Source organism: Scedosporium apiospermum (genome assembly GCF_000732125.1).
Source record: "Scedosporium apiospermum strain IHEM 14462 chromosome Unknown SEQ_SAPIO_0103, whole genome shotgun sequence".
Taxonomy (NCBI): domain Eukaryota; kingdom Fungi; phylum Ascomycota; class Sordariomycetes; order Microascales; family Microascaceae; genus Scedosporium; species Scedosporium apiospermum.
Window position 1 is genome coordinate 126,301 of NW_015971804.1, and position 12,913 is coordinate 139,213.

The 12,913-nt window shown below is 49.2% G+C and overlaps 6 protein-coding genes across 6 annotated transcripts; 1 reads left to right on the forward strand and 5 right to left on the reverse strand.

Annotated features, from left to right (window-relative positions):
* Window positions 1–412: 412 nt before the first annotated feature.
* Window positions 413–1,522, reverse strand: SAPIO_CDS6421 (Peptidase M20 domain-containing protein; the record flags this gene model as incomplete). Its single annotated transcript, XM_016788527.1, has 2 exons — window positions 413–914; window positions 987–1,522. 2 exons carry the CDS (start codon window positions 1,520–1,522, stop codon window positions 413–415), a joined length of 1,038 nt encoding a protein of 345 aa, XP_016641818.1.
* A 1,266-nt stretch (window positions 1,523–2,788) lies between these two features.
* SAPIO_CDS6422 (uncharacterized protein) lies at window positions 2,789–4,507 on the reverse strand (the record flags this gene model as incomplete). The annotated part of the gene is made up of 10 exons (XM_016788528.1): window positions 2,789–2,808; window positions 2,919–2,955; window positions 3,010–3,215; window positions 3,270–3,633; window positions 3,698–3,804; window positions 3,857–3,892; window positions 3,946–4,007; window positions 4,065–4,171; window positions 4,295–4,377; window positions 4,450–4,507. 10 exons carry the CDS (start codon window positions 4,505–4,507, stop codon window positions 2,789–2,791), a joined length of 1,080 nt encoding a protein of 359 aa, XP_016641819.1.
* Window positions 4,508–4,973: 466 nt separating this feature from the next.
* On the reverse strand, window positions 4,974–5,771 carry SAPIO_CDS6423 (uncharacterized protein; the record flags this gene model as incomplete). Its single annotated transcript, XM_016788529.1, has 3 exons — window positions 4,974–5,124; window positions 5,190–5,424; window positions 5,561–5,771. The coding sequence occupies 3 exons, from the start codon at window positions 5,769–5,771 to the stop codon at window positions 4,974–4,976; spliced, it is 597 nt and encodes a 198-aa protein (XP_016641820.1).
* A 947-nt stretch (window positions 5,772–6,718) lies between these two features.
* Window positions 6,719–7,848, forward strand: SAPIO_CDS6424 (uncharacterized protein; the record flags this gene model as incomplete). The annotated part of the gene is made up of 7 exons (XM_016788530.1): window positions 6,719–6,738; window positions 6,788–7,201; window positions 7,271–7,350; window positions 7,405–7,480; window positions 7,545–7,587; window positions 7,648–7,767; window positions 7,822–7,848. The coding sequence occupies 7 exons, from the start codon at window positions 6,719–6,721 to the stop codon at window positions 7,846–7,848; spliced, it is 780 nt and encodes a 259-aa protein (XP_016641821.1).
* A 281-nt stretch (window positions 7,849–8,129) lies between these two features.
* SAPIO_CDS6425 (uncharacterized protein) lies at window positions 8,130–9,955 on the reverse strand (the record flags this gene model as incomplete). Its single annotated transcript, XM_016788531.1, has 6 exons — window positions 8,130–8,479; window positions 8,564–8,720; window positions 8,769–9,352; window positions 9,432–9,531; window positions 9,634–9,665; window positions 9,874–9,955. The coding sequence occupies 6 exons, from the start codon at window positions 9,953–9,955 to the stop codon at window positions 8,130–8,132; spliced, it is 1,305 nt and encodes a 434-aa protein (XP_016641822.1).
* A 1,383-nt stretch (window positions 9,956–11,338) lies between these two features.
* Window positions 11,339–12,468, reverse strand: SAPIO_CDS6426 (Uncharacterized protein; the record flags this gene model as incomplete). The annotated part of the gene is made up of 4 exons (XM_016788532.1): window positions 11,339–11,365; window positions 11,417–11,950; window positions 12,036–12,343; window positions 12,402–12,468. The coding sequence occupies 4 exons, from the start codon at window positions 12,466–12,468 to the stop codon at window positions 11,339–11,341; spliced, it is 936 nt and encodes a 311-aa protein (XP_016641823.1).
* Between the last annotated feature and the right edge of the window lie 445 nt (window positions 12,469–12,913).

A 12,913-nucleotide genomic window follows, 5' to 3' on the forward strand; every position in this document is an offset into this window, starting at 1 on the left:
CGTCCAATAGTCTAGTTCATAGTAGAGAGCGCCTAGTTTCCCGGCCCTCCGTGCACGATCAAGGCATATATTGTCACCATTCAGGGGTAGTCAGGCTCTGCATAATACGTAACTATAACGAGGAAAATTCATGCGTGCTGCTCAATGCAACGCATGCAAATGCACATTGGTAAGCGCAGCTGTTCAAACTTATTGCGCGTTTTCACCGTTGATGTCGGAAAAGATAGAATGGGCAGCCACGCTCTCCCACTTCGCATAGAGAATCCTTCACGGCACTCTACCCAGGGCATTACTTTTGTACGGTTTGTGTATAAGTAAGTGTGGAGTGGGTGGTATTATACAATATTCGAGAGGCCTGACCCTGATTTTATTTAATATATGCTTCGAGAACGATGTGTTGGCTTCGGATCCGTCACTGGAGGAAGTGGAGAACCAGCCTTTTGTATCCAGAGATGCTGTCAATCAACTCCGAGACGCGGATGTACTCATCTGGCCCATGTGCTACCAGAATTGACCCCGGTCCGTACAAGACCCTCTTGTTACAATACTCATCCTTGAGTCGAGGAATGTCCGTTCCAAAAGCCACCGGAGCTGCATCAAAGCCATCGATCTCCCATTCCAAGAGGGCCTCGGGGTACTCAAAGACAAATTTCAGCTCCACATCGGGGTGTTTCGAGACTATTTCCGCAATTTTTGATTTGATACCTGGGAGGTCAGTGACCATGCGCACTTCGCAGAGTGCTTTGGCTGATGGAGCGACGATGTTATGTTTCTCTCCGCCCTCGAGAGTTCCGATATTGAATGTCGAAGGGCCTAGGAGATCTGATTCCGGCCAGCTTGCTGCGGAGAGGTCGTTGAGGACGGCGAGAAGCGTAGAGGTCGCACTTTTGCCAAGATGAGGGTATCCCGAATGACTAGTCGGTGGGGAATCCGCCATTAACCCCGTTGTTCATGACATGAATAATTTGCATCGAGGGTTGACTCACCAGGCAATGCCTTCGGCGATGACTTCGAACGCCACCTGTCCCTTATGCCCCTTCGCAAGCTTGCTCTCGGTTGGTTCGGCAAAGATGCCGGATTCCCAGGTCAGTCCCATATCATTGGCAGCGACCATGCCATGCCCGCCATTCTCCTCACCAACGACAAACAGTAATCCAATATCTCCCTCATCCCGGACCTTTCCCTCCCTTCTCAGCTCCTCCGCAGCCACGATTTGCGCCGCCAACGGGCCCAGATCATCAGAAGAACCCCTCCCACGGATGACACCGCCGTCAACCGTCAGCGGGATACGCGGCGGCACCGTGTCCATGTGAGCCGTGAGAAGCACGCGTGTCTTGCGGGAGGAGCCGAGGTATGCGTAGACATTGTGACGAGTGGAACTTGGTGCGATGGGGATTCGTTCGACGGTGTAGCCTAGGGATTGGAGATGTTGTTCCAGAAAGACGCCGATGTCGTGCTCGAGCTCGCTAGTGCTCACAATGGACATGAGCGACTTCAAGAGGTGGACTACCGGGTGTTCCATGATTGCAGCCGCCGTGGTGAAGGAGTTTTGATTTGAAATACAAATCCAAGAGTCGAGCTATTCCTGCCCCTCCTTTTCTAGCTGTGGTTAGGTCAAAGGAGGTGTGCGGGGTTACATTCACCAAGTAATAGTGCGAAATGTATCATCATCTGCCGGCGTAGGCTTCTGAGTCATGATGAAGTGTTTTCGACTCAGAGAGTACTTACTCTTAACTGAACAGTTTCAATAAACGACGTGCGAGCCATGTGTATTTCTTTACTTGACTGACGCTGACACTCATCTATTAATGCGGTCAATCTATTCCAGCGTTAGGATTTTGCGAATGTAAAACGAGTGGTCAATGAATACCTACCAAACTCTTCCCACACCCTGCCACTGTCGTCTGTTGCCGTCTCGCCTGTCCTGTGATCGACGGTTAAACTCTGGCGCCGCCAGCAGTTTGCCGTCAGAGGAATCTTCACTCTTCCTTCCAATGTGAGCTCGGCCACGATGTTGGCCCGGAATTTCGTGACGTCCATCCCTCATAATTAATTAGATTTTAATTTAAATAATAAGCATTCGTGTCGGTATCGTCGAGCGGACAGAGAGAGAGAGCAGAGAGACTCTTCAAAGGAGGCTGCCCGTGTCAAAATAAGTCATCTCAAGGGATATCTACAAGAGGTGTGTCTTGTGCTACTCCAGACTCTCTCCCATTTTCACTCAGCCTTTTTCTTCAACTGTCTTTCGCTGGAAATAAATAATTCGGGCCGCGAGCGTGCAGCCTATTACGTTGTTCTCCCAGGGGCGAGGTATCCTCTGTTTATCAGGGGCCACTCTGCCTTGTTCTTATTGCCTTGGCGAGTCTCACGGGCATTGCATCGACGGTCACGCCTACTCTATTCTAGAATATTACTCCGGCGAGGATTCTCATGCACCCCCCCTAGGAGACTCCACCGATCCACTTTTCATGATCTTCCTGACTTCCAAAATAATAAGACAGAGGTAGCGGGCTAATTGTTGAAAGGGGTCTTTGGCTATTTGTTACGGGAACCAGGGTGCCATATGCCAGCACCCACTGCCACGGGGCACAACCAACATAAAAGGAATGCCGCCTGCCACCGCCAAGTCAAATAGAACTTAGACTTAACAAGAAGAACATCATCACATTATCACATCTTAGTATCCAGCCTTCGCCCGTCGCGCCTTCCGCCACGTAACGCTAATGAAATAAGGGAATGTTAGTGCCTTATCAGAATTTTTACATTGGTAGGCCCTAATAAGTTAATTCTATTTCCTATTCGAAACGTCTAGAACGAGGCAGTTAGTTCTTGATTCTGACAAATACGATTAAAGCAGCAAGGAAAGCGGCAAGGAAAGCAGCAAGAAATACTAGTATCAGTGACGACTTGTAACTTACTGAATTGAAAGTGGATAATGTCTCCATCTTGGACAACCTAGGAGAGTATAAAGTTAGGTGCTGTAGTATTGGGAAGAATCTGAAAACCTACATAATTCTTTCCTTCTTGTCGGTACTTCCCGGCAGCCTTGATTGGGGCCATGGACTTGCTGCCTTCGCAAAGGTCATGGAAGTCTTGGTACGCGACTACTTCAGCTTTGATGAATCCCCTCTCAAAATCGCTGTGGATAGCTCCAGCAGCCTGTGGCGCTAGACAACCCCTTGGGATAGTCCAGCACCTTACTTCCTTCTCACCAGCTACGTACAAAGTTAGCGCGAAATTAATCCAGAGGTGGCAGATTATGAACGAACCGGTGAAGTAGTATTGCAAGCCAAGCTTATTGAACCCTTCGGTAGTGATTTTGTCTAGTTTTGACTTGACTTTGCTCTCCTTGAGGAACTCGGCTTGTGCAGCTGGGTCATCCTTCATGCTGTGAAGTTTCTGTTCAAACTCAATAGAGAAGGGAACAATGTCTCGGGGAACACCTCCGTGCTCAATGACCCACTTGGCTATGAGCGGCAGGTACTTGCTCTTCTGCCTGAGGTAATCCTTCATTGTCAAGTTGACAAGGTAGATGGTGGGCTTTGTCGTGATTAGCTGTATCTTCTCGTTGATGAGTGTAATCTCGGCCGGTGTCCAGGTTCCATCTCTGACTGGCTGATCCTTTTCCAACAGCTATTTCACGATTGTAAGCACGTTTAAACGGTTAGATCTGTAAGACCGGGAAATGTGGCCTCACAGCTCGGATCTTCGTCGTTGTCTCTGTGAAGAGAGGTAGCATCTTGTATTTGCCACCTGCCTTCCTAACGAGTGCTTCCTCGGCAATTATTGTCTTCTCCAGAATATCTAAACGGGGATTAGCTGGCATCAAGCCGATTTAGTAGGCAAAAAAACAAACCGAGGTCTTTCTTGCAAAGCTCGCTTTGGATGGTGTCTAGGAGATACATTGATTAGTTTCGTAATATTAGCGGGCTTAGATTAACTTACTCAAGTCTCGGACAGGATCGATCGAGTCATCAACATGTAACACCTCGTCGTTATCAAATGCTCTGTCATAAGATCGGAGTCAGTGTGAAGGTGCAGCGGCTCTGTGACAGATGCCGTACCTGACGATGTGGAACATGCCATCAACGGCCTGGATATGAGATAGGAATGCATTTCCAAGCCCCTCTCCTTGGGAAGCACCCTTGATCAAGCCAGCAATGTCGGTGACCTGCAGATACGGTGGGTACGTTGAGGGTGGCTTCCAAAGGTCACAGAGGAAGTCCTATAGATATTACTTACTTCAGCCATCCGTTAAATATCTTGCTGTACGAAGTAGAGTACTTAAACTTACATATCGAGCGTCGGGAACAGCACACCTCGCCTCATTGGGCTCAATCGTACAAAAGGGGTAGTTCTCTGCGGCGGCGCTCTGCTCTGTCAAGAGATTGAACAAGCTCGACTTTCCCACATTAGGCAAACCAACGCATCCCATCTTTAGGTTCTTACGAACCCTCCCGAAAGCAACGACATTGTCCTTGACAGCTTCAACCTTCTTAGGGGGCATGGTGACTTTACTGGCTGGCGACAAATGAATGATTTTGTTTAATGGATCGGTTGACCTTGGAGGGGCAAAAGAGCAAGAATTTGTGCCCGCCGCCCCGCACCTCTTGGCACACAACAATTGAATGGTTTGAGTTTTGAGGGTTATTACCTGCCTGTAGGATGACTAAGCACCTGTCCTGCAGGTTCTTCGGGCTCAGTTGCAATTGTGGGTGATATACATATTGTTGGCAGGTTGGCAGCTTGGGCCAACTGTTGCTAGATGCTAAAATGACCTCTTGTAGTTCTTAGTTTCTATGGGAAGAATTTCCCCTTTGGGGAATTTCTTCTGAAGAACAATAATATCGATTTCACCTACATATATTAATTAAAAGTGGGCCTGTTTTGCGTCGCTTATCTCCCTATTAGCTGGGCTCAGCTTTCACCAGCCCTTACTCAGCCTGAATAATGCTAGAACTCAAAAATGGATTTTAGTCTATGCACTTTTCGTCTTCGATTCTGTTAGTATCCTTCGCCCTGAATCCCCACGCCAAAATTGCGGCCACGGAATTCGGGTAAAGTCGAGCATAGGTATAGAAGTTATCAGGGTCAGTTAAAAGGCGATTCATGAACAGGACAGCCCTATTGGGGTTGTCTGTTAGTGCGGCTCGATGTTTCATGGCTAGAATAACCGAATTAGAACTTACTCCGCCTCTCGGACGCGAAAATGCCTCTGATCCAAGCTCTTAGGATTCAAGTTCCTCGTCACAACGGGGCGCTTCGCCCTCCAAGATGGACCCCGGCACTCCATGGTCATATGATTTCCGCGGGTAATGAACAGAGGTACGATGTTTGGCGGGCGATCGGAGTATATGCTACCGTTTCGATCGATGAGCTCATAGACCGCCTTCCTGTCGCAGATGACGATCATGTTCCCAGGCCCTATTTTGAGCGAGAAAATCTTGCCATATTGCTGAGACCATTCGTGAAATCTGGGGCCACCGATAATTAGCATACCACACGTCTTTTCATCGGGACGTGAGAATGGCAGCCGAACCCACTCGCTTTTTTCCAAGACCCGTAGTGGGAATATCAAGGATGTTACCGAGGACGGCAGTGGTCGGAGGGCCCGGTGGCATGCGAGAATCCCTTTTCCCGACTTGAGACAGCTTGTAAATTCCATAAACCACAATGCTGACGACAGCCATGGAGACGATACCGTGGTGATTCTCGCCAAGCAGTCTCATATTCACCAACTTCCCCAAGTCTTCCACTGTAGGTAGGCTCATGATTGCTGCGATATGGTTCTGGGCTGCCTAGAAGAACTGGCTTAGAGATTCTGGATCCAAGACACTCCTAGATGAGAGGTTCTTCATTGATAGTAGACGAAGAACCCTACTAATTGAATGGCGGAATTTTCGCAAATGTCTCGCCAGCCCAAGTCTTGGAGCTCCCTTCCACTTACTTGTATTTTGGATCTCGTCCACAGCTAGTGATAGTCAATGCTAGTTCCTCCCCCATAATCGCTTTATTCTGTCATCGAAATTGGATGCGCGGGATTGGTCCTGACCGAAGTTCGCCCATCCGAAACGAGGGGAAGACCTATTAGTTCACAACAAAAGACAATTGGTGATAAAACCGGGTTAGATTCGCCGTGCCAATACCGCTGGCCCGTATGAATAGACCGAATTTGCATTAACAGGCCAATTTGCCGACGCCGGGATTGAGCTTTCTCATCCCCCCTGTTCGGCCTCGGGTTCGGTGATCAGAACGCAAAGCACATTTCATAGCTCAAAAAAAGACCTTCGACAAAGCCGCAGCGCTAATACCATTCATAGGCATTCGTAAAATTACACCAACCATCTTTCGATAATCCCTTAAGCTCCCTCGTGCCATTCACGGTGATCATACGCAGATACGTTTCGCCCACCACCGGCGTGGATCCCGAAGACCAGCCGATCCCGAGACCGATCCCGAGACCGAAACCACTTGCGGGGCCGAGGTACGCTCTCGGTCTAGCGACAGACCTACCCCGCGCTGCACCCCGGCTCTCGACCCTTGGCCTATGGGGTAGGTCGGCACGTGTCGACGTTTACGGAGTCTGCTCGGTCAATAAGTACTGTAAAAAGATAGATCACATTCGCATCATTGATCTTTTACTTTCAGACATTCACATCCTCAGGTCTAGCTGAATATCAGTGTCCTATTTTGTCTGCTTTTTATAGCTACGCCTAGAATGGCATTCCCCAGCGAAGGGTATGTAACCCCCCCATGACTGGAAAAGAGGGAATCTAAGTATTTGCAGCGTTGCTTTTGTGACTGGCGCCGGAGGTACTGTCGGCCGCGCTACCGCCCTCCAGTTTGCCAGGGACGGCGTCCGCAAAATCGCCGGGCTCGACATCTCCGCACCAGTGCTTGGCGAAACAAAGCAAATTATAACCGAGAAATTTCCTGATGTAGACTTCTTGCCGCTCATTGCAGATCTCAACGATGAAGCGCAAGTTACCGCTGCCTTTGCGCAAGTTGTTGAAAAGTTCGGTCGGGTGGACTATGCCGTCAACAATGCGGGCATTGGCCATCCTCTCAAGGTCACTCCCGATCTTCCATTCGAGAACTTTGACCGTGTTATGGGCGTGAATTTGAAGGGCGTGTGGACGTGCGCGAGGTTAGAGCTGGCCCAGATGGAGAAGCAGGAGCCTCTCCCATCGGTCTCCAAGTTGTAAGTTACGGAGGGCGCTAGTTTGGTCTCTATGCTCACTCGAGGCAGCTCGGAACGCGTTCCTTCCAGGGGAGCCATCGTCAACGTGAGCTCTATCCTTGGTAACATAGCGATGCCGATGCTAGGGATTTACACAATGTCTAAGCATGGTAAGGAGACGAGTCCGTCTGTGTTTTGGTAATAGAGCTAAATCTTCATCGCAGGCGTCATTGGCCTGACAAGAACTGATGCTCTGGATTTCGCGAAGAAGGGCGTGCGCGTTAATTGTGTTTGCCCAGGGTAAGTGGAATCTCGATGTTCATTTGTGTCTCCATTGTCCCCTGTGATGCTAATTTATTACCAGATTTATCGATACGCCACTGTTGTCAGAATCAACACGCAAGACAGTACGCGAATCGCTTTCCTAGATAAACTGAAACCTCGAGTATACACTGACCCCGTCACAGCTTGCCCCATCCATTGAGAAAACCCCCATGGGCCGCCTCGCGAACCCTCAGGAGGTGGCAGATGCTATCATCTTTCTATCTAGCGAGAGATCAAGCTACATGACCGGCTCCGTGTTGACGGTAAGTTCCACATGCACTTCTGGGAGCTCATGGCTAACAACACTTGCCCTATAGGTTGATGGTGGATATACGGTTCATTAATCTTGTGCATATTGTTCCTATGGGTGTCCGGATATGCTGTAAATTCTCCAAGATTTTTCTTCGCCTCGAGCTCCCCAGAGAAGCCGTCAAGTGCATTGGAATGAAAGAAAGTAAGCAAGTCAAATTTCATTAATTAGAAACTATCTTGGAAGAAGACTGCCTGTCTCTCGCTGTAAGGATGGTCGTGGCACAGAATGAATGGGTACAGTCGGACTCGTAGAGGTCAAGTGTAGGTCTTGTATTAGAGTAGCACCAATAGCTGCTTCCTCTCCTTCTCTCTTCTAGACTTGGCAGGCCGCGCTGGCTCGTTTTCCGGGGTAGAAGGTTATTCCTCTCGCCGCTGGTCTTTTGCTGGGGCGTCCTTTGGGTTCGTCGTCCCTGGGTACCGCGCCAGTGGTAGGATCAAATTTGAGGTTCCCAGCGTAGGCAAACGTCGTCGCGATCTCGGACGAGGTGACGAATGAGTACGCCTGAGGATCTCCATCGTGGAGCCTGGCGAAGTTATGTTTGAAGCTTGAAATTCCACAGTCCTTCTCCTTGGCCTTGATATCGACGCCCTTGCGATCCAACTGCCCGACATAGGGGCCGCACAAGTTACTCAAAATGGTGGCGCCAGCGTTATGGAGATTGACTGATGGGATTCAATGGTAGGCGATAAAATATACCCATTTGATTCGCCTCATCTAGTTTAAGCTACTTGCCATACAAAGCTAACTATCAACTTCACTTGATGATTGAAGCCCTTCCTTCAACCACCTTTTGATCTCTTGTCCCTGCTTAGTCTCGTCATTGCGACCAAACAGTGGCCATATAAACGGTGCTATGTGGCACTCGTCGTCCGCGACGATAAACTGGACGTGCTCGTTCTCGGTCTTAAGATGTATTAGCCCTATTTTAAGTCAAAGCACTGCAACTCTTACCTGAAACTTGTCCGTCCAGACAGTGATAGGATCCAGGAAGACCTCGTCAGCACCAGCAACGAAAAGCGTCCTCTCCACGGGGGCGTTTGACCACCACTCTCGTGTGGCAAGAATTGCCTCAACATAGTTGTCGCTCGCTCTGCCACCTAGGTAATCTATAGCCCATTGACGTAGGGTTTCGATGGAGTCAATATCTTTGTGAACATTCCGCGTCATGCTCTCCCATGACGTCTTGAAGGACAGCCACGGTGAGATAAGAATCATTCCCTTCAATGGCGATCGCACCTCCAATTTCGGGAGGCCTTCTTCTGGATGCATCAGATGCGACAAGATTGCCAGACACAAATTCCCACCTGCTGAGTCGCCAGCGAGTATGATGTCTTGCGGTTCCCGTCCCGGGTCTTCTAGGACATACCTCAGCGCTTCAATTGCTTGGTTGAGTTGTGTAGGGTACGACGCATGCGGTGTCAAGGAATATGTGGGATAAAACCACGCAGCATCGATTCCAGCGCTTAAGAGCTCCTGCTGAGCACCAGCCCAAAAGTCGATGTGCTGCGCCATGCCATCCATAACAAAGCCACCACCTTATAAAAATCTGTTAGAAGTAATAATCAAACGAGACAACATCATGATCGCGGTGGGCGGAGGGGGGCTCAACAATACCATGGAAGTTGATGATAATGTTCTTGGCCGACTCCTGTCCAACCCAGAATCCGGTAAGTCCGGAATCTCTAGTAACGAAGTTCGGTTTGACATTTCTATTCTTACAGAACCTCAGATACGCCTGGTCAAAAGGTTCAAGAAGATACCTATATATTTATTTCCCATTAGCATCAGCGGGCAACGTCTAGACTTATAAACTTACTGCAACTGCAGTGAGCTGAACCTTGAAGTCAACTAGATCAAACGTGAATCACAGTTTAAAGCTGCTTTGATGCCGATGGCCGACTGATAGATCTCACTACCGAGCCAACGACATGTTGGTGATAACTCGGCGCACCGGACTGCCCACGAAAGAGGCCATTGGCGAGGCCTTTTAGAATATCACCCACTTCTGAGGATTAATATGTGCTCTAAGAGAGTTTCAAGGACAGGTCTCACTTACAAAAGAGAATAATTGCAGGTATCAAACCGAACTTTTGACGAATTGTCAGGGTACTAACTGTTTGGGGGTTGTCGTATGCCATTCTAAATTGCGAGATCACTTATTCGTTCTGGTTCTGAGTGGGTAAACTTGGAGGAGATGTTGGCGATACTGGGAATGCGGTGCTTCGACACATTATTAGTCCAACCGCTTGTCATCGATGTAGCCCTACCATTAACTACATCAAGATTAGTCGTCGGCTCCGTATTCGCCTCGGCAAACCTTAAGTTAGCTCCGTTCTCGTGTGAGACAGAAAAATAACCGAGAGGATGCCATACAATACAAAATATATCTGATCACTGATCACTATTAATTACTGCAACTTGAGTCTACTACCAGTGAGTCTTCCGAGGTTTATAGACTCACACCCGCGCTGACAGCGGAGAATATTTAAATTTCTTAATATGTCAGACGAATTTCATATTAGAAGTATTCCATATCTCCTCGCTTTCTCCTTTATGACCAGTTACATGACACACAATCCGCAATATATGCTCACGAACGCGCACGAACACACACGAACACACCGCATAACATTGCTTTAACTACACCAAAAGTTCTTCAATACCTTCATAAAATGGCGCAGACCCAGTTCTACCAAACCGTTATCACTACCGACGAGGACAAGGCTCAGGCGGCAAAGCGGCGGGCAGTATGTATTCGACCATTTTTCCTCTTCTGGCTCAACTCCTTCATCTTTGAGGTGACGATGCTGCTGGTCAGCGTCGTTGTCTTTTCTGGTTTCCGGGACATGTTCCAGAAATGTATGTGGACCATCTTCTTCTGTCCACTTGGAATGGGTGGCGCAATGGGCGGTCCTCGTCAACGCGTTTATTGTCGACAAGCACTACGGATCGAAAGCTGTCCAATTCTGCGCCATTATGAGTCTCTTGGTCTTAGGCACCTGCAACTTCCTTTGCTACAATCTGGACCTTGTCTTTGGTTGGTTTGGCGCTCATGATCATTTTTGGTGGTGGAATGGGCGATACCCCCTGATTTACGTCGTGGGATATTTTACTGGAAAGCTCCTATTTACCGACAAGGGTCAGGAGACCCTTGCTGGCTGGGGTGTATAAGAATCGTCCGGAGACATGGGTGATCTATCAAAACGAAGCGAGGGCATCGAGTGGTTTAGTGTAGTTGATTCCTGCTAAATAAGTGCTTGGTCCTCACTTGATCTGTTATATTTCGAGGTCCTAGGAGAAGGGAAGAGGAATGGATAAGCTGGGATATATATTTATGTATGTATTATCTAGCACTACCCCCTGATACTCTGAGTAAATAGAAGGAGTGATTTTAGTAGGAACATGAAATAATAGAAGGTAGAGCAAATATAAGTTTCTAGCTCTGAAGTATCAAGGACAGACAGGAGGATCCTATCTATTCGGTCATTCCCGGCAGCGGGTACTAAGACTGTCACGTCTCCTCATTCTTTGCTTGTCCATTTGTCGCCCTTGATATTGCGTTAGCGATGCGTCCTCTTAGTGGGAATAATCTAACTCACCAGACCCAGGACTTCCTGCCCGCGTAAGAACTCGACCGCGTTCTGCTCCCCCATCCACTGAGGCAGCGTGCGGTTAATTCCTTCCTCAGTATCAAAGCCACGCCCGCCTGAGACAAACACCGCAGCTCCATTCAACACCTTATCGGCAGCGCACTGGACAATAAAGCGAGCCACATCCTCGGGGGTGTTCAGCGGCATCTTCTCCTGAACCCACTTCTCCTTGACAGCGCCAAGGATCTGCGTGTCCGTTGCCCAAGGGCAGATTGCGTTTGCACGAATGTTGTACTTGACGGGTGCCCAGGGGCGGAGGGAGCGCATGAGGCCGATGACGCCGTGTTTCGCTGGGGAGTAGGCGAAGAGCCCGGGTGCTTCCGTGATGCCGGCGATGGAGGATACGAGGACGATTGATTTTGAGAAGTCTCCATTTGGCGATGCGTCGGGCTTGTTCGACTTCATGTAGGCGAGGGCGATCCTGCAGAAGGTGATGACACTGGTCAGGTTGATGTCGATGTGGTTCTTTACGGGAATTGGCTCCTGTTGATCCGTACAGTCAGTTACTGTTCCAGCAGCAGAGCTAGGGAATGCGGCGACATGAACTGGCCCGATATAGTGGACCTACTTTTCGGACAGTCTCGAGGTTTAGATCCTCCGGCTCAAACCAACCGTCCGGTTCCCCGACTGCGGCACACGAAACGGCGACATCGACCTTGCCGTGCTTGTTGTATGCGGCATCGAACAGAGAGAGCTGTGAATTATAGTCTCGGACATCTAGCTTCTGGAAATACACCGATCCGCCACTGGATGCTCCGCTGTTGAGGTCCTGCTCCAGTTTCCGGCCTTTGGAGTCATCCCAATCGCCGAAGAAGACGTGTGCTCCCAGCGAATTGAGAAGTGCTACCGTTGCTCCGCCGATGCCTTGGGCGCCGCCTGGGAAATGAAGTTGGCTATTATTCCAAACAAATTCATAGAGATCATGATGTCTTACCTGTCAACACAACTACCTTGCCCCTCAATCCTTGAACAAGGCTCTCCGAGTACTGTATTTCCGCCATAGCAGCTGATTTAAATGATGGATTTGCCTGCAGGTGGGAATAAGCCGACGATGGGATGACCAAAAGTGATGGAATGCCATGTTTCTTTTGAGAGAATCCAGACGAGCCAGCTTCGGCGAACAGGTGGAGGCAAGCCCGCCTCCACTGACCTATCCATTCCCCACAATCTGGAGCCAGAGAGCGGAGCTGCAACTCACTAGCGATCCGCCAGACCGTATTTGCCCAATCGGGTTGGGAGAAGTTGTTTGCTTCTTTGCTCCCTTTGGGGCTTTGCGGGGTTTGTGTGGGCTTCCCGCTTTGGGGAAGATGGGCGGGAATTGTCCCACCCCGTGAGGGACCCGGGAGGGTCGGCAGATACTTGTCGACGATCGGCATTTATACCTTTACATCGCCAGCCTAAGCCGCTTAATACAGATGATGTGCGTCCACATCTGCTAGACGAGAT